The 18604-nt window shown below is 41.9% G+C and overlaps 1 protein-coding gene across 3 annotated transcripts in view; it reads right to left on the bottom strand.

Moving 5' to 3' along the window:
* Nucleotides 1-360: 360 nt before the first annotated feature.
* The window catches only part of Kdm3a (lysine demethylase 3A), a 50607-nt gene continuing 32363 nt past the window's right edge, over nucleotides 361-18604 (bottom strand). For all 3 annotated transcript variants that reach the window (XM_038318743.1, XM_038318744.1, XM_038318745.1), the window contains 15 exons: nucleotides 15153-15367; nucleotides 12961-13113; nucleotides 12733-12828; nucleotides 12268-12395; nucleotides 10670-10865; nucleotides 8785-8957; nucleotides 8241-8477; nucleotides 7137-7308; nucleotides 6262-6355; nucleotides 5327-5457; nucleotides 3399-3518; nucleotides 3169-3308; nucleotides 1954-2130; nucleotides 1734-1868; nucleotides 361-1037 (listed from right to left, as the gene is read on the bottom strand). In XM_038318743.1, the coding sequence (XP_038174671.1) occupies nucleotides 957-1037; nucleotides 1734-1868; nucleotides 1954-2130; nucleotides 3169-3308; nucleotides 3399-3518; nucleotides 5327-5457; nucleotides 6262-6355; nucleotides 7137-7308; nucleotides 8241-8477; nucleotides 8785-8957; nucleotides 10670-10865; nucleotides 12268-12395; nucleotides 12733-12828; nucleotides 12961-13113; nucleotides 15153-15367 (2248 nt within the window). In that variant the 3' untranslated portion in view covers nucleotides 361-956. The remainder of the gene's footprint in view (nucleotides 1038-1733; nucleotides 1869-1953; nucleotides 2131-3168; nucleotides 3309-3398; nucleotides 3519-5326; nucleotides 5458-6261; nucleotides 6356-7136; nucleotides 7309-8240; nucleotides 8478-8784; nucleotides 8958-10669; nucleotides 10866-12267; nucleotides 12396-12732; nucleotides 12829-12960; nucleotides 13114-15152; nucleotides 15368-18604) is intronic.

The raw sequence follows: 18604 nt of genomic DNA, 5'->3' as shown, positions 1-18604 counted from the left end.
TCTACTGTCACTGATAAACAGATTAACCACAGGAAAGAATCTTCTTCACCAATGCTCCCCCTTCATGGAGATGGGGATTTTGGTTGCAACTGTCCTGACCTGCCCAACATGGCTCCTCCTCCTTTGTACACACAGGACCAGCTAGCTCCCAGTCACTATTTGGGTTGTGGTTAGTTCCCACTTCCAGATGTGGTGGCTCTTCACAGAAGCAGGACAGATCAGCACTGTGTTATTAGTCCCTAAGAAATGACGACTCCCTAGTATCTTTGCTTTTAAGAAAGGCTCCTGCACCAGTATTTTAAGTCTACATTTTCTAGAAGGTGTGCAAACACAGAAAAAGGCCAGTGAACAAAGCCAAAGTATTATATGAATATTTTAATGCAAAATGCTTACCACTTAAAATTAGCAAAGCTTCATTTAAATTAAAATTCCATTAACTAAAGATGGTTAACCCCGAGAATTATACAGTAGTTATTTCTGCTATATAATGCCAGTCCCACGCAATACATTTAGAACTGCACCATTAGCTGTCATTTCCTCCACTGTTCTTCTGGACCCTAGTGGGTGGGGAAGGGTTTCCAAACGGGCATAAAATAAAATAAAATCCCATTAAACATAGCAGTAATCCCTAATAGTTAAAAATTCCATTTGAATGAGCTGTCCAAACAAACAGCTGGGAAATGACTGCAAGTATTGTTTCAGAGCCAACAGGTCTTCAGCTAGGTAGAAGATCTGCACTAGGTGAAGTCACAGTATAAGGATGCATGGTCTGTAAATAGTTACTACATATACACACTTAGTGTCTGTAAACACTAGAAATATACATTAGAGACAGTACCCTTGCAAGTCGGGTGTACTTTAAAAAAGAAGATGAGGTAACATGAAATTTCAAAGTCCACAGGAAGCCTGCCTGAAGAGTTTGATCAGCTGCCAATAATCATCTCCAATGTCAGGAGTTATGGTTTGCCCAAACTGGCTTCGCTGGCTTTCAGCATAGCAACCGCATCCTTCACTGCATGGTAGATAACATTCTTCACCTAAAGAAATGAAAGAAAAAAAAATGACTGCTTCATTAAACTGAAACTCCCTAACTAAGAATAACATTGCCATACACAACATGTAATGCCAAGGACCTGCCTCCTGGAGACCAGTAGCCACACAGAATGCAAGCCTTCTCTAGGGAACTTACAAAGCTCTTAAGTGGTTTTGCTCAATAAGACTAATAATTACTGTAGTTTTCAAATATGAAGCAATATGCATTAATTCACTGTTAATTTGGTTTGAAGTGTGATCTTGCTGTGTAGTTCAGGGTGGCTTCAAACCCTCCAGTCTTCCCCCAGCCTCTAGATTAGAGTAGCTAGGACTGCAGGTATGAGCCAACATAATATGTGTAAGCCACTCTCAAACCAGGTTTCTGAAAACACCCCCTTCTGACCCTAGTGTCCATTCAGTCCTGCTCTACTGCATGTGACAAAAAACACCACAGCACTAAAGGCCAGGCATTGTGTTCCAGACAGCGCTAGTGGCTAAGCCAGGGAGCAAAAGCCTTCATCTTCAGCACTAAAAACTCTCAGTGCCTAAGCAATATGATAGGGTGAGGCTTCCTTCTGGACTTGTGGCTCTGTCACTCACTAGAGAGCAAGCTACTTCACTGTTCTGTGATATGGCCAAGAACAGACTATTGGGTCATGAAGCCATAGGCAACAAATGCCAGGAGTCGGAGCTATTTTTACCTGCAGTTTATCTTCATGGTTGGTATGAGTCTGCGACAAATAACGGAATTCCTGAGTGAGCCAGAAGCAGTGTTTAACATGCTCTGGAGACACAAAGTCTTCAGCTACTTTGATACAGCTGTATAAGTTATGAACCTGAAAAACACCAAGCCACAGCTGTAACAAACCCACAAGTTCATAGTAGAAATGCAATAAATAGGAATTAATAACTGGTTCTGACCTGATGTGGAGCTCCTGCCGGGATAAATACCACATCTCCAAGAAATTGTACAATAGCCCAACCTTGAACACCATACTCTTGATAAAGGCGCTTTCTTAGTGATCGGTCTAAATACCAGCTCTGATCATGAATAGGGTCATGGTCTGAAGGATTTTCTTGACCCTGCTCTTCGGATACCTACAATACGTTAAAAGTAGCATGCAACTTAGCAGATGCCAAGAACCAAAGAGGGTGTTTCCCCTTCCCAAAACACAAGTAGTCAACACACTTCAGGCTGCTGTCAAGTGATGTGTTCCCATTGGCAGAAACTGCACTCGAACACGTGACAACATGAATCAAGAGAATCACAAAGGAAACCTAGCCTGCCTGTTATTCTTTCCTACGGTCTAGATACGCTCTTCAACAATATTTTAGATCCAATTTTTAAATGTAAAAGATTCCTTATGAACCAACTTGTCTTATACTTATTGAAGGTCCATATGCACTTAAAGCAGTCTGAATTATGAAACAGTTTCAAAGATACAGACTAAACTTCTTTATTCCACACCCAGTGTCTGGAAAAAGCATACATTATCAAGGGAACACGTGACCAGTAGGTCAAAGAGTCCATCTTTAACAGAAATACTCGATTTCTAGCAACTGGCCATTAAAGAACCTACTTGGTGCCAGGACCACAGATGGGCTAGGAATGGTATTCCTGACTAAAGTATGACTAGAGAAGATCAGCCCTGGTTTGCAACAAGTGGCCTCAACACTGCCTGAGTTGAGGAGAGAAAGCTCTATCTGTCCAGAAGCCTGCACATCACATCCCACAACCACAGTGACATTGAGTCCTCCCAACTCCTGCTGCTCTCTAAACCAGCGTTGCTCACCAACTGAGAACAAAACCAACAGAGACTTTAGTAAACCAGAGAACAGAATTTGGGGCCCATGGCTGAAAGATGAACTAATGAAATGCCCCTATTTTCAGAGCAGTATTAAAAGAAAAAAAAATGCAAGGTGATAATCTGATGACCTCAACTGAAGACAGAACAAAACTCAAGTGCATTACAATAGGAAACAAATACAGAAGACAAGGCCTCCCTTTTTAGAATCCTGGTCTCTTAGCAACCACTGACGGCCTATCCAATTGATATGGATTTGCATCATGTGGTAATTTATACTACTCCTATTCTTATACACTCTTCGCATGCCACAGGATAAGAAGAAGCACACCTTTTTAAGGAATTCTCTTATCTTCTCCGTGTCCTTAGCAGCATATATGTGCCAGAGGGCTCCCGGTTTCTCTTTTCCTTCAATAAATCGTTTGATTGTGAGTTCATCAGAATCTCCATCTTGGATGGTTCTAAGGACTTCTAGAACAAGAGAAAGCAGGTGTGAACCGCAGGTCCTAGCTCAGACAGTAAGAGACAGTAGAGGCCCAGCTTCCATGTTTCAGATCTTACCTTCTTCCTGCTCACACTGTCCTTTGGGAATTCCCACATAAACCATAACATTAGCTGCATCAGATACATCTAAGTGAAGATTTGTGGTCCCATATTTCCGATCTTCTGGGGTGATCAATCCTGTGAAGATAAAATGCCCGAGCGCATCAGGATACTTGGAACCAAGAACACGAGAGAGGAGTCTGAGTAGTGGAGTGACTCCTGCAGGTAAGATCTGCCCAAGGGATGTTTCCAGAGCAGGTAAGGGCAAGTTCTGGCTCAGAGACAAAAGCCATCACTAAGCTCACTCGGAGTCCACATACAGTGCAAGTTCAGGAAGTGCCACTCAATCAGAGGGAACACTGCCCAGCACATGGAGTTCCCTGCAGCACTCACAGTGTGGCCACACGAGAGAGCTCCCCTGCTCAGTGGCCACTGGGCACTTCTGACACCAGGATTCTTCTCTAGGCACAGGCCTGCAGCATCAGAAAGGTTTCATTTCTGGCTTCTTGTTGGCTGTCATTTGAGGGAGGCTCCAAATGAGGGACAATGGTTCACACCAACCTGGTACCCTAGAACCCAGCTACACTTTGTTTTGTGCACTGTGCAGAAATATCAGCCCTGAGAACAGGAAAGTCCTGGCTATCTGAGAAGGGCTTTAAAATGCTGAGGACCAATAGAAAGGGAAGACACAATGAGACGATCATAAACAGCTGATCTGGGTTTACACTGCAGCATGAACAGACAGGCCTTGCACTAGATACTGGAGTTTTCAATGACTTTAAAGATAGTTCTATAGTAAAAAGCACAAAACATAGGTTTAAAATGCTCTTTCAAGCTAAAAATATGATGAAAGAGTTATATATGACCACATGAAAAGAGTATTTTAAAAGTCAGATTCTACTTAACATAAAGCTTAAAAGCAGGGTATACACAGTACTATGCCAAAATAGATCCACTATCTTTAAAACATTTTTTCTGTGTCTATGGGTTTGTGTTGTGTGTATGTCACATGTGTGTATGTACCCACAGAGGTCAGAAGTCAAAAGATCCTCTGGAGCTGAAGTTATAGGCAGTGTGAACTAATGACATGGGAACTGATCCCTCTGGAAGGGCAGCAGCAAACACTCCTAACCACGGAGCCAATTCTCTAGCTCCAGAAATCTATTTTATAGAATTATAAATATGAGAGAATGATAAGCATAGACCTCAAAGATAGAGACTAGGGACAAGAGACTTAGGGTAGAGCTGGAAGGAAAAGCGTCCGAAGAGAATGGTGGCTGGGGACTGCCAGCTATTTTGAGCTGTGCAATACTGGGTAAAAGTAAGGGTTGCAACAAAATAAACTAACTCCTTCTTGACATAGCTTTTCCAGTCATGGGCTACTATTACTGAAACAACCCGACTCCTCAAAGGCAGCCTCAGCTCAGTTGGAATCAGGATTACATAACAACCTCTCCCTCGAAATCATAAGGAGTCTCAGTTTTTCCATAAGGAAAGCGTTTACAGACACTGCCACCTATTGGTGTCTGGGAGAAACACATCTATCTGTTCTGCTACTAAAATACTTCAACCAACCTGATCTTGAAACCTTCTCACATACGTCTACAGTGTCATGGCATCTGCAAAGCAGACACACACAGAACAGAGTTTAGTGGGAAACACTGCACTTAAGTAGCAAATGTTAAAAATACTAAGAGTTAAAAAGGCTAGCAAAACTGACCTAGATCTCCACCAAGATTGAAATGACCACACAACGTGAAACTTCTGCAATTAAAGTTAGATGTTGAATACAGAAAAACATAAACTTGCAATCTGCCTTAGAACAGCAGCTGTGGAAAGCAAATTCATATACATGTGACTGAGAGAGAACGTCCAGCTGGTCTCTAAGCATTTTTACAAACACCTTGTTTTATTACCATTATGCTCAATTACTATTTCCTTCTTACCATAAGCATTGTACATTTTGGGGCCCAGGTCTGGCCGTACAAAGTAGTTTGGCAGTCTAGAGGCCAGGTTCAGTTTGCCATCTCGCCTGGTGTACTCGGGCAGTGGAATGTTGGCCATCAGATCATCAAATCTAGAACAAGAAACCAAGAATTTTTCTTTTCTTTTCTTTTTTTTTTTTTTTTTTGGTTTTTCGAGACAGGGTTTCTCTGCAGCTTTTTTAGAGCCTGTCCTGGAACTAGCTCTTGTAGACCAGGCTGGCCTCGAACTCACAGAGATCCGCCTGCCTCTGCCTCCCGAGTGCTGGGATTAAAGGCGTGAGCCACCACCGCCCGGCCCAAGAATTTTTCAAAGCAAGGTTCCTTTTCTACTCTAGTACTCTAGGACTTCTTTTGTCCCCTCTTTACAAAAAAAGGCACATCTGGGAGAGATGGCTAGCCCTGGTGTTTAGAACTACAGTGGTCACGGACAGATGTCATCTTTCCTGTGGCACACTGACGTGTCAAAATGATCTGGAATGTTGTAGGCACTATAGATGATATGTACTTGCTGAGGGGAGCTAGCACTCAGGTGACACTTTACTCCTTAATCACGAGGCTCCTTTGGATCTACCAATTCACATGTCTTAGTGGTTAGTGAGCGAGCTCTGGTGTGTAATCCCAGGAAGCCTGAAAACCAGCTTGTAGGCCTCCAGGGCAGGGCACTTCCATATTAAATATGCAGACCACCCATCAGCCAGAACTAAAGTCATTACCCTTTCCATTTCATTTTAAAATAAACATACATAAAAAGGGTATGGACACAATGTAAAAACATCAGAACCAACAAAACCAGGAAGCTGTCTTCCACCTCTTAAAAACTACCTTCCTACTACCAGAGAGTGTGTATTACCAAGTGAAGGACAGAGTTATTAGCTCAGCCACACCTGAAGCCATACCTGGAAGGCATCATATCTCTGAAGTCTTCTCCTGGTGGCCAGTCCTTAAGTTTCAATACCATCGGTTCTTTTTCTTTTTCATTTTTCAAACGATCTTGAGATTAAACAGAAGAATTATTATTCATAATTCAGAATCAAAAAACGACAAGTTAGTTTATACCTTAAATTGCAAATAAAGTATTTTATCTGTACAGCTCTGCTCTCTCCTTCCCACCAATTGCTAACTATTTTTATGGCATCAAGAAATAAAGCTGGCCAGGTGGTAGTGGCACACACCTTTAATCCCAGCACTCGGGAGACAGAGGTAGGCAGACCTCCATGAGTTCAAGACCAGCCTGGTCTACAGAGCAAGTTCCATGACAGTCAAAAGCTATACAGAGAGAGACCCTGTCTCGACGCCCCCCCACCCCGCCCAAAAGGCAGTACTGTGGATATAGCAAAATAAAGGCTGCTAATTAAGGTCTACTGGGTTCCTGTTTTTGAACCCACAAAACTTGTTCCTGGAACCCTGGAGGGACTGGAGGAGGGTGGGATGGGACTCAAAACCAATCTCCTAAAGTCAGCATGAAACAGAAACAGCTTATTTTACTCAGAAAGAGGTTGAGATCACCTCCTTTTGGTCCAGGGACAAGAAAGCCATTAGTGTCCTCTCTGCCCCATCTTCTGGACTATACAGAGCAGGTGTAGTCAGAACTGCTCTTATACTAGTAGCACCACCAATGTCCGGCCAACACGGCAGTTCAAATGCAGGAACTTTGTAAAATCAAAGAGAATAGAGATACAGCTAATTGTGAAGTCCTGACTCCTTTGCTCCTGCTATCCTGAATCCCCTCTTTACACATCCTCAACCTCCTTCAAAGACCTTTAATACATACTTGGAACATCTTCAAATCCATCCCAGAAGTCTCCTACTGTGGCTCCCGTGATGATTTCATTGGTCCTACAATTGACTAGGTCCACTTCTTGCTCACCAAACTCTTTCCTGAAGGACTCAGGTTTCCAGAGTTCAGTGTTTAATTTATGGTGCACTCCTGACACCATCACTGGCTAAAGGAAAGAGGAGGAGATGTCAGTCTGCCCTCTGAGCAGCTCGTCCTCACTCTCAGCTGCTGTGATGACAGCTAAGTTCTCTAGCTTCCATAGTGGCTGGAGCCTCGCTACCCTCCTGTTTTGCTCTCAGGATGTGTAATAATCCTGGACTATTATGCTGTTAGGGGAAAGGATCACTTTTCTGACGCCCTCCAAGGCACAAGCAGGTTGGGTATGTATGAATATGATATTTAGGCCAAAAAGTGTTACCCTCAAGGCAGTGAGCCAGTGTTGGATCAACCACAACACAAGAGCCAACAGTGCTGTCCTTGACAGCAGGCCCCATCAGAAAATGACACACAAATTCCAAGATAACATTATATGGCTGTGGCCCATGCAGAACTGCCTTTTTTATTTATATGGATACCTGTGTGCCTCTGTGCATGTCTTGCCATCTGTGTTTAGGTGCACTTGGAGGCTAGAAGATGATGACACAGGCAGTTGCAAGTAAAACATGGGCTCTGGGAAGCAACTCGGGCCCTCTGCAAGCCCAGCAGCTCTTAACCACTGACTCCTCTCCCAGCTCCAGCACAGGTTTTAATCCATGAAAGCAGGATGGAATTTTCTTTTCAAACTGCGTTTTGTCAAATCCCTCCAGTCCCAACAGCATCTTAGTCACTTGCGCATGCACTGCTGTGGCTGACGACATAAGATCACCCAGGCCTATCTCTCTCATCAAACCCAAGAAATGGCTGGCTGAAAGCTACCAAATTCTGAGTGGGTCAGTTTATACAAAGTAAGAAACAACCACACCCAGCCTTAATTACATCTACCACAGATAAATACAAGGACAGGAGAGAAAATAAAAACCACCCGGGAGGGAAGTGAGGATATGGATGGGATTAGCAGAAGTCTGCTAAAGAACAGGAGAGGGAGAGGGCCAGTATTACCTGCCCTTGTTTCCAGCACTCCCTAAACACATTCCAATTGCTCTTATTGTTGGGATCTTGCAAGCACAGTAGGCGGTTATCACAGAGCCAGTAGTGAGGAGTGTCAAAGCCAAGAATGCTGGGCTTGATCGTCAGTCCTTGAGGCCTCTTGGAGAAGTCAGAAGAAGTCTTGTTTTGCACCAAAGAGGCAAAGATGTCATCAAGGATTTTAGGTGTGTTTTTGAGTCCATTTTCTGTCTGAATTTGATATAGAACACAAATCTTAAATATGCCATTCTCTACTGTTGAAAACCCATCACAATAATGGTACAATGAGCACATATCACATATCCACGAGAGACCAAATCAGAACCCAGACAAAGAGGCAAGCCCTCAACTCACACAATTGGGTTTAAGAAAATGAAAACAAAACAAAGGAACAAACAAGAGTAGCTGGAGTCAAGTGCCCACCCACCCCGGGAGCTGTGAAGCCCGGCAGTGACAAATGCCTCTCATCTCTTCTACTCAACTTCATACCAATACAAACAATAAAACAAGCACATACCTTTCCTGTGGAGGAATTCAAGAGATTTCGAAGGAAACCAGAATTATTGTTGCTTACTGGTGTCAAAATTGTGCTGTTAAAAGTGTGGAGGACAGTGCTGGACTTGTTCAGAGGGGGCAGGGGTGGAAGGCATTTGATTTCATTCTTTAAAATTGGCATAGTTGGCTGTTTTTCTAAAATAAAAACAAAACATTCAGGTGTGCATTCAAGGCAAACTTCCTGTTAGTCTCTAATATCAGCAGAATGACTTCAGGGTGTAACTTCCTCTCTTAAAACCAAAAAAAAAAAAAAAACACCCCACAAAAAAACTACAAGGATAAAACTGTGTTAGTTAAGAATTAAAAACAGTATCAAAAACCCAGGGGAAACCAGAAAATTGTATGTGTTTTAACTTTTATTTTATGGAGTTGGGTCTTTTGACTGCTCTGATCTCTGTGAAGGCTAGAAAAGGGTGCTGGATATGCTGGGACGGAAATTACACAGTTTTGAGTATATGTGGATGCTAGGAATTCAACCCAGGTTATCTGGAAGAGCAGCAAGCACTCTGAACTCCCAAGCCATCTCTCCAACATCACAAATGGTATTAAAAAAATATTATTGTGTATGGTGTTATCACACTGGTCAGGACTCCTAATACAGTGCTTAAAACAATAAGAACCTTCATCTTATTCCCAAGTACAAAGAATCTCTTAAAACAACTTCAAAACAAGTCAAGACAGTTGTAGTATCCTACCTACTGAGGAGGCTGATGCAGAAGGATCACCTAAGCTCAGGAATGGAAGACCAAACTGGATAGCATAGTAAGACATTTCCCCACCCCACTCATCAAAATCATTTATAACACTTGGTGTGAGCATTTTTGCTGGGGAAACCCTTAATAATGTTCTCGTCTAGTATTAATTTCAGTTTCATAAAAATTACAGGTGTTAAACTTGTTTTTTTACATCTTATCACATGACTTCTCTACTTTTAGATATTCAATTATAGGTACATATCTGAGTACGGTCATTCATACAAATCCTTTGTTTATGGTATCAAATCTGATTCAGAAAAATTTTAATATGTCTGCATGAAAAAACTCACTTGTAATTTTTCCCTGACCAGAAAGCAAAATTACATAAATTCTTGTCTAATTTCATCTGATTCCAAAGTCCGTGTCTTTGTATTTATGTGGAGCCATCTGAGACAGCACACTGAGACTAGGACAAGACAGACACGTGACCAGTCAGTCAATCAAGGCGCAGGAAACACGGGAGGAATAAAAAGCATAAAGAATGTAAGAACGAGACAACAGGGAGAACGCCTAGGAAATGCCATCTAAAACCACAGCCATGACCGTGACTCACAGTCTACATCTACTACTGGCACTGGCCACACAGGTCAGGCCACCCAACAATTGGCTATGGATGAGATGGGGCGGTTAACAGGACCCTGCCACTCACTGCCAACTAAAAGTAGGGAGACACGGTGCCCAGCTGAGCACACACTAGAGAGCTGGCCATGATTTAGAAAAATAGCCCTAGTTAAACTCTGTAAGACGCAAAACAAAAAGTCACTGAAAGAAATTTGTAGGAAAGAGGCAGGACTGTCGGGTAGGGGGAGACAGAAGAACAATGGGAAACTAACTAGAATACACTGTACAAGTGAGAGCTATCTATGTCAGTAGTAATGACGAAGTCTCAGCACCACTCCATTCTTGCCAAAATGATTTCAACTTAAGTTCCCTGGAGTAAAGCTCTGTTCCCGGGATGATGCCATGTACCTGGATGACAGCAAGGAACACTTTCCATGCTGCAACACTCCTAGTCTGGCTCTCACAGCAATTTTAGCTGCTCAGTCTCTCTGTGAAGGTACTCAAGTACTCCAAAAGGTAGGAAATGCTCACCCTTGTTTTCCTTGTTGACGTTCCCACTGGTAAGGTCAGCCAGCCAGTTTAAAGGCGATGTGTTTGCGGTGCAGGTAGGCTTCACGCTGCTGACTGTCTTGGAGGCTGTTTCCCCACCCACAGTCGCTGGCTCCAACACAGGGGAACTTTGCTGGAGCATGGCTCCAAGAGATGGTTTTTCTCCAGGTAAGGATGTCTGTAAGTGTAAAAGAAATACTAGGTTTACGCTAAAGACTGATATCTTCCTTTTCTTACCCCTTTGTCCCTAGCAGCCTGCCAGTAAGAGACACACAGCTAACACAAAGTCACCTAATAGCCCCAGCTATCATGACTGTAGCAATCTTCTGGTAATAACACAGAACAGTAAGGAGAAGACAGAGATTTGCATTTTTAGCTTTTAAGTATTACTAATGAAAACACAAGCTATGGTAACAAACGTGCTATGGTATTGCCTTACTCACTCACTCACCAGAAGTCTTGCACATATTCCCAGGGCCCCATATACCAAGTGGCTTTCCAATGATTGATCTGTGCCTGTTCCTCCAGGGAACTCAGCAAGAACCCAGAGCAGGCACTGAAAGCATGTCCAGTCAACAAATGAGGTGGGTGATGAAAGCAGAGGGCTCAGAAGTCTGCACAGAGAGGGGGTTCTCTGTTGACTCAAGCTTTAAATGTGATGACCTGCTCTTCAGAAAACCACAACACCAACAACTAGGAAGAATGCACACTCACTCTGTTACTTGGGTGCAATGAGTTTACACAAATAATCAGAAAGGAAAACGGGGACTATTCCGATTCCCGTGGTGGTCCTGGCCCTTCCTCTGTTATGTGCTTCAGTGCTATCTGGTCAGGGCTTTCTACCACTGTGTTCTTCTTACTGCTGAGACCTGGTAAGCAAGCTGAAGCATACGCGCCAAAGTGACAAATGACAGCAAAGAATTCAAGTTCACCAAGTCTTTAAATTCAGCACTAGGGAGGCAGAAGCAGGTGATCTCTGTCAGTTTGTGGCCAGCCCAGTCTATATACCCATTTCTAGGCCAGACAGGACTACAGAGAACTTGTCTTAAAACAAAAAGAATGCAAGTTTAGTTCTGTCACCAAGCACCCCAGCTTTCTCAGCCATTTCTAAGCACGCTGTAAAACTGTTTATTGAAGGCAGTATGGTGATTCCCGAGCACAGGGTGCAGTGGCAGCTACTGGGAAAGGGCTGGAAAGCAGCTTGGGAATAGGTGTGATGGTAATACCACCAGAAAGAGGCACATGACATCAAGGACTGGGAATAGCAGGGCTCATTTTCAAGAATTCCTTTAACTCTTCTGATACTGTATAGGTAAAATATAGAAATTAAAAAAGTTAAACCTTATATTTTTGCTTTACAAGGAATAAAAATGTAAAACAGACTAAGAAGTCACCGATAAAGTACACAGGTGATGTGGAGAATGAGAACGGGATGGTCAACTGTCACAGGGAGGAATGAAACCTCTCCCCAAACTAACTGCTGTCTTTATGTTCCTTTCAAACACAGTGGCAGAACCCTTAGGTTAACTGAGAAACAGACAAAAACACAAGGACAGTGCACTAAGCATTAGCAGCAATACCTGTTTCAGGTCTTCCTTCAAGGCTGGCTTTGAGAAGAGCTTGAACTGCCTGTTGGAGCAGGGACAATTGGCCTTTATACCCCATTTTGCTCTAATAGAATGCACAATGTCTCCAACATCGTAGAGAGCTAAAACAGAGGACAGAGGCGAGTAGCTTAAAACGGGCACTGTGCACGTTCACCCTCAACAGAGCAGAAAATGACTTTCCATAAGAATGCCTTTCTCAGCAGCATGAAGGTCCATCCATCCTGCCTTTCTCAAATGCACACTTTGTTTCCTTCTACAAAACTGTCCCTGAGACCTTAAAAAGTACAAGGACATTATTTAACATGTTTCCTGAGAATTTTCAGGACAATACTAAAAGTTAGCAGGCAATCATACTACACCTAGTAAAACCAAACTAAAGCCCTTATAAGACACCCAAGACGTGTGTGTGCGGGGGTATCCCTGCCTCACAGGAAATACCTTTGCCGGGGATGATCTGTGTGGGCATCAGGTTTTCAGGCTCATGTATCTGGCTCTTCACACACCTTATCCAGGAGAAAGTCTTGTAGGCAGCACCTGTAAACAGACTTGTGCTACTTATCATAAACCTTAGAGCCCCAGTGCTTCAGAAACCCATCAACTGCAAACCAACAAAGGACTTAAGTCCAGTGTATCAGGGGCTGGAGGAGACTCAAGTCTGTCACTCACCCTGTTGGCAATTCATCCTCTTCATCCGGTAGCAATCCACGCATACTCCAAACCCACACCGAGGGCACACCCAGTGCAGGTTGAAAATAGTTGTGTCACACACATCACACATTTCTCTAACACCTTTGACAGCTCGCTTCCAAGCAACCTGTCCTGCAAAAATCAATTAAGTCGTTTAGTCTTGAGGTAAGAAGGCTTCTGAAATTAAACAGGTGGGGGTATAAGTCCACTGTGTGCCCAGAGTTCCCATTTGAACTGTTAACTTCACCACAGACGCTACAGCCCATAAAGCTCTCTTAAATCCCTCAGCATGTCTGTTCAGTCTAATGGTGGACATCTGTTCTTACTATAAGGCTTGAGGGGAAGCCTTCTTGGTAGGGTGCTATCTTTCCATATCATTCATGGTATTTCATTTCCTTCTCTAATGCAACCAGCTTGTTACATAAGAAAGAGGAACAGAATGATCACGAAAGCAAGAAAGAAAGGGATTCAAAGAGAAAATTCTTTAATTGTACTCTTAAAAGACAATTCCCTGTGCTTTTTTTCAATATGAACAGGAAAAAAAAAATCATTACTTACTTAAAACCTAAAGTGGCAGCTCACAACTATCTGTAACTCCAAGATATGACACCCTCACACAGACATACGTGCAGACAAAAACACCAATGCACATAAAATACAGATAAATTATATAAATAAAAAATATACATAAAAAACCCAGCGGGGTCTGAAGAATCAGGAGGGAAGCAACATTTCTGTTTCATTCATGTGTCTATGAACTGCAATCAGATACAGGCTGTCACAAGAACATGTAAGAAGGTTCTGTACTTGCAGTACTTTTACCTGCACCTGTATAAGGAACCCATCGTGCACATGAGAAACTTATCCTATCCAAAGCACAGAGAGAGTTTAATAAGGCCTCTGACATGTGAATATGCAGACAGAAGAGTAATTCTAAAGCTGACCCTCCCCTCAGATAACTCCAGCAGCCCCAGGAGCTCTTCATCCCCAGGCACATTTCTGGGTTCTATTGCTTATATCTAAGAAATAGATAGGCCCAGAGAGATGGCTCATCAGGTCAGAGTACTTTCTGCTCTTGTAGAGGACCTTAGTTCAGTTCCCAGCACCTACATGGTGGCTCACAACCATCTCTAACTACAGTTCAGCGCATATGGTACACTCTTTCAGCCCCGTGAGCACCAGGAATAGATGCAGTTCATTCTCATATGTGGAAGCAAAACCACTCATACACATAAAATAAAATCTATAAAATCTTTTTTAAAGCCCTAAAAAAGAAATAAGAGGACCCACATGTATCAACAGTATTTCGTGCTTCAGTTTGTTTATGGCAAGTATAAGCAAAATTCTGAATGGATAGACACTGTCATTCAAACATAGTTATTCAAAATCCAAAATGACAGACACTACTGTGTTTATCAAATTTATGTATGTATTAAAATTATGAGATTTGTAAGCCATGAGTCCCATGGTGCTTTTGGGTTGATACCTCACTTCCCCAGACCATGCAGAGAGGAAGGAAAGTGTTATTCTTCCAGGTACCCTACCCTGAGGAGACACAAAGGAGGTTCAGCTCTCATATGATGCCAACACTGACCCCTGCAGCACACTAGAGTAAACACTAGTAAAGGAGTGCTCTTGAAGAGTAGAGGGTACAGTCACAGGGGAGCTAGCAGCTGCTGCTGTGCCTTCAGAACTTGCTATGGGAAGAACTGTCTCCATCTGACCTGGCTCCACTCTCACACCTAGGTATCCATGAGACCTAGCCCTGCACAGTGGAACTCAGGAGGCTAAGGAAATGCCTATCCACTCTTACTGTTTTTAAAATGTACTATGGATTAAGAATCTTTTGTCTGTAACCAATTTGAAGTCTCATTCCCTTGCGGTGAGTTTACTTTTCTGGTGTGGCTGTGCAAATGCCATTTTAATACCTCAAGCTGACCTTTCAAAACAACAAAAAAGGAATATTCCTTTGACAATTGTCGCACAACAAATCCAGAGACTGAACAGCTCAGAAGAAACCTGCTGCAAAAGGAAAACTGCAACTAAACTCACAATACCATTCACCTAGACTGCTGGTGGAAATGAGATTGGAGCAACTGGAACTTAGGTGTCATGAAGAAACAATAATCAAGCTGGGGTCAAACATCCTGTCCCCTAAGAGATGCTCTTACTGTGTGGCTCAATAGTTGACATAGCCTCCTTCTCAGAAATGACCATCTGACAGAAGTGGTCTCCAATATTGGCCAGTATGTACTTTGCTGTGTCCAAATCAGTCCCCATAACATTCTTGGTCAAAGGCAGCCACAAGCCAATGGCTTCACTGTCGTACTTGTTTGGTGTTAAGAAGCCTTCTACCCGCAACACACCATGTTTGTTGAACTGTAACCTGGAAGTAGGAAAACACACAAGATTGATTTGCTACTAGTACTTACTACATAAATACTATTTCAGCCAACAAAGCCTCTTCTGGTTTTCTGTACTCTCCATGGCTAATGGCAGCCAATTTATTGGTTTTAAATCTTATTGACTTAAGATTTTTTAAAAAATAATTACTGTTTTTCTCCTAAAAGACAAGCTAGATAGGACATGTGAGAGAGGTGTCTATTTTGAACTCAAGCCAAATTATCAGAGAGCCTCCAGAGACACTCTCTACCTACAAGACTTGGATTTAACAGTAAAGACAGTTACAAATAAAAGAAGGGACCAACAACCAACACAACGTAAGAGCAGCACTGCTTCAAGATGAATGCTCGGCAAGGGGAGGGGCTGTGCAGTCACAGAAGCTATGGCTGTGTGGACTCGAGCGGTACCTTGGTCCACGTGCAACGAGAGGCACATTACAATGTGAGCTCCTGAAACCTTTCAGAGGAAACCTGAAGACGGAACGCAGAACCTAAGGAGTACACTGGCAGGCAGAACATTCTCAGAATTCACTTTTAATACTTTAATATCTGGATGGTTTGAGAAGCTGTGGATTATCTCTGAATATTTTTAAAAGTTAACATTTTACTTGTAGTTGGAATCATAAGAAGTTGACATAAACCATACAGTGAAGTAGAATATGATAAACATCAAGACTGTCAGAGGACAAAGTGCCAATCTGAGTTTGGTAGAGCTAACACAAAAAGCTACCTTCAGGAAGAGATGGTAAAACGGTAGGTAACTAAGTTTGCCTTGTAAGAAAATGAGACATTAGGAAAGAAGCTAAGTTCAGTAAAACTCCTACAGAAACAAGAAAAAGACAGGTACAACAAGAGAATGCTAACAAGGAATTAACTAAGGTTTCATTTGTGTATATAAAAATCAAGAGCTTGAAGGGCCAAATATTGACTGCCTTCAACATTTTGCTGGAGGACTCCAGGATCTTTGCCAGGCACTGACTGTCAGAATTCTCTAAGTCTATGAGATACACAACTTTCAGAAGAACCACTGGTCAAGGAACACCAATGGCGGTCTATGAAAATACCATAATGAAGCCATTATTTTCACACATACACAAACCTCTTCAAGAGTACAGAGCAAATAAGACAAGTCCCTACAAACTGTATAAGCAAATTCAAAATGACTTCATTTATCCAAAGGAGATGTAAATTTCCAGAGTCCAAACCGGAAATAGCCATAACACAGAAGATTGAGTATCACACTGGATATGAGTGTACACTTCTTAACGCCAGCATTTAAGCCGAGGAAGGAAAATCACAAGCTGAGGACCTGACATAGCTAAAGCAGAGTACAAGGCCAGTCTGCACAATTTAGTGAGCACAGCTTGAAATTTTTTATAAAGGAGTAAATATAAAGAGTACGTTAGGGATGTAGCTCACTGGTTGGGTACTTGCTTATTAGCACATGAAGCTCTACGTTCAATCACAAGTACTAAAAAACAAGAGAACAAATGAAAAAAAACTTTCTCTAGTTTCTCTACAATACATCCAAGTACAAAGGTGTGTCTATCTTAACACACTTATTTGCATAACCAACAATTTTCCTGAGAGGAAGCAGAATATAATCAACTTTATTAAGAAGCTACTCCGGGTCAGGTGTTACTCAGAAATGCATCATGTGCACATGATAGCAGCTCTAAATGCTACACGTTACCATATTTGTGCAACTACTCAGGAGCAAATGGGTAGCTGCTGTCTGCAATGCTCCCGCTTTACTAAATAAACCAAAGTGAAAGCTACTTGCACATACTATGTGCAATGATGCTTGACTATCATTTTCAGACCATAGTAACCTCTAAAGTGGTTTAAATCACCCATGTATTTAACCCAGCTCAGCAATCATTTTTCAACTTACATTTTAAATTATATTTTAAATTAGATGAAAAGACAAAGACAACAGGAAGAGACATAAGCACCACTTGTTTTTAACTAGCTGAACATGAAAATATCACAACTGAGAAACTGTACTATCTAACCTTTATTTATATCCAGAACATCATTCATTCATGTATCAACAAAACAGAAAACAAAGTTGTTTCACTCTGGACAAAGGGACCTGAATAAAATGAATCTAATTTTCTAAATAGTACAGTAAGCTTTTCTATAAAATTATAAACATTAAAACACACAGACACCAGGTTTTTCTCTTATATGCAGAAAAAAAAGGAAAAGAAAAAAGGAAAAAAAGGGGGGGTCCAAAGCAAATAGGGGAATTTACTTGTGTCGTTGGAAGGATCAAAGAGGACGTGCGGGAGTAATCTGGAGAGATACAGAGTATATTACATACATATGAAAAGGTTACTATAAACTCACCTCATGCTCTTCTACAGTGACTATATGCTAATGGGAAAAGTAAGCTAATAGCACCAGTCAAGTAAGAGACATCAATCAGAAGTGAGGACTAAGAATACTGGCTTAGGAAAAGAAATAGCAATTTTATTTCTTTTGTCTACCTTTAAAGCATTAGCTTATTAATGACTAATTTCTTCTGGTCACTCAAGGGTTTACTTTATTTTTACTAAAGTACTACCTGACAAATGATTAATAATTGTTAATCTGATTTAAATAGTGGAAGTCGGGCCTTTAATCCCAGCACTCAGAGACAGAGGCAGGCGGATCTCTGTGAGTCTGAGGCCAGCCTGGTCTACAAGAGCTAGTTCCAGAACAGAGACTCCAAAGCTCCAGAAAACAATGTCTCAAAAAACCAAAACATAAACAAACAAATAAACAATAAATAAAGTAAAAAGGAGTGGAACAGAAGGGAGGAAGCACCCAAAGAGAAAACTACATAATGTGAGCAAATTTAAATGAAAGAAAAAAATGAAATAAATTATTCACATGCTCTCCATGCTGGTAAAGGAGCGCAGACAGACATGCTTGATCTGCTAATGTGCCTGGACACCAATGTGCCCTTCCTACAGAGGAGTCCGGCAGAACAGCCTTAAAACTCAGCTGACCCAGCAATGCTACTGCTAGACATGCCTTCAAAGTAAGGGGAGATGTGGACAAGGGGGTGATTACTTGAGACCAAACAGCTATAAGTTCTAATGCATACAACACAGAATCTCCAAGTATTTGCAGACAATGATAAATATGATCAAAATATTCCTTCCTATGTTTGGTAAAGATTCAAAACAGTTTATATAACACAATAGGTTAGGTGTGCCAAGTTTTCTGACCAA

The sequence above is a fragment of the Arvicola amphibius genome, chromosome 2 (genome assembly GCF_903992535.2).
Source record: "Arvicola amphibius chromosome 2, mArvAmp1.2, whole genome shotgun sequence".
Lineage (NCBI taxonomy): Eukaryota > Metazoa > Chordata > Mammalia > Rodentia > Cricetidae > Arvicola > Arvicola amphibius.
This window is presented reverse-complemented; position numbering and strand designations above follow the sequence as displayed.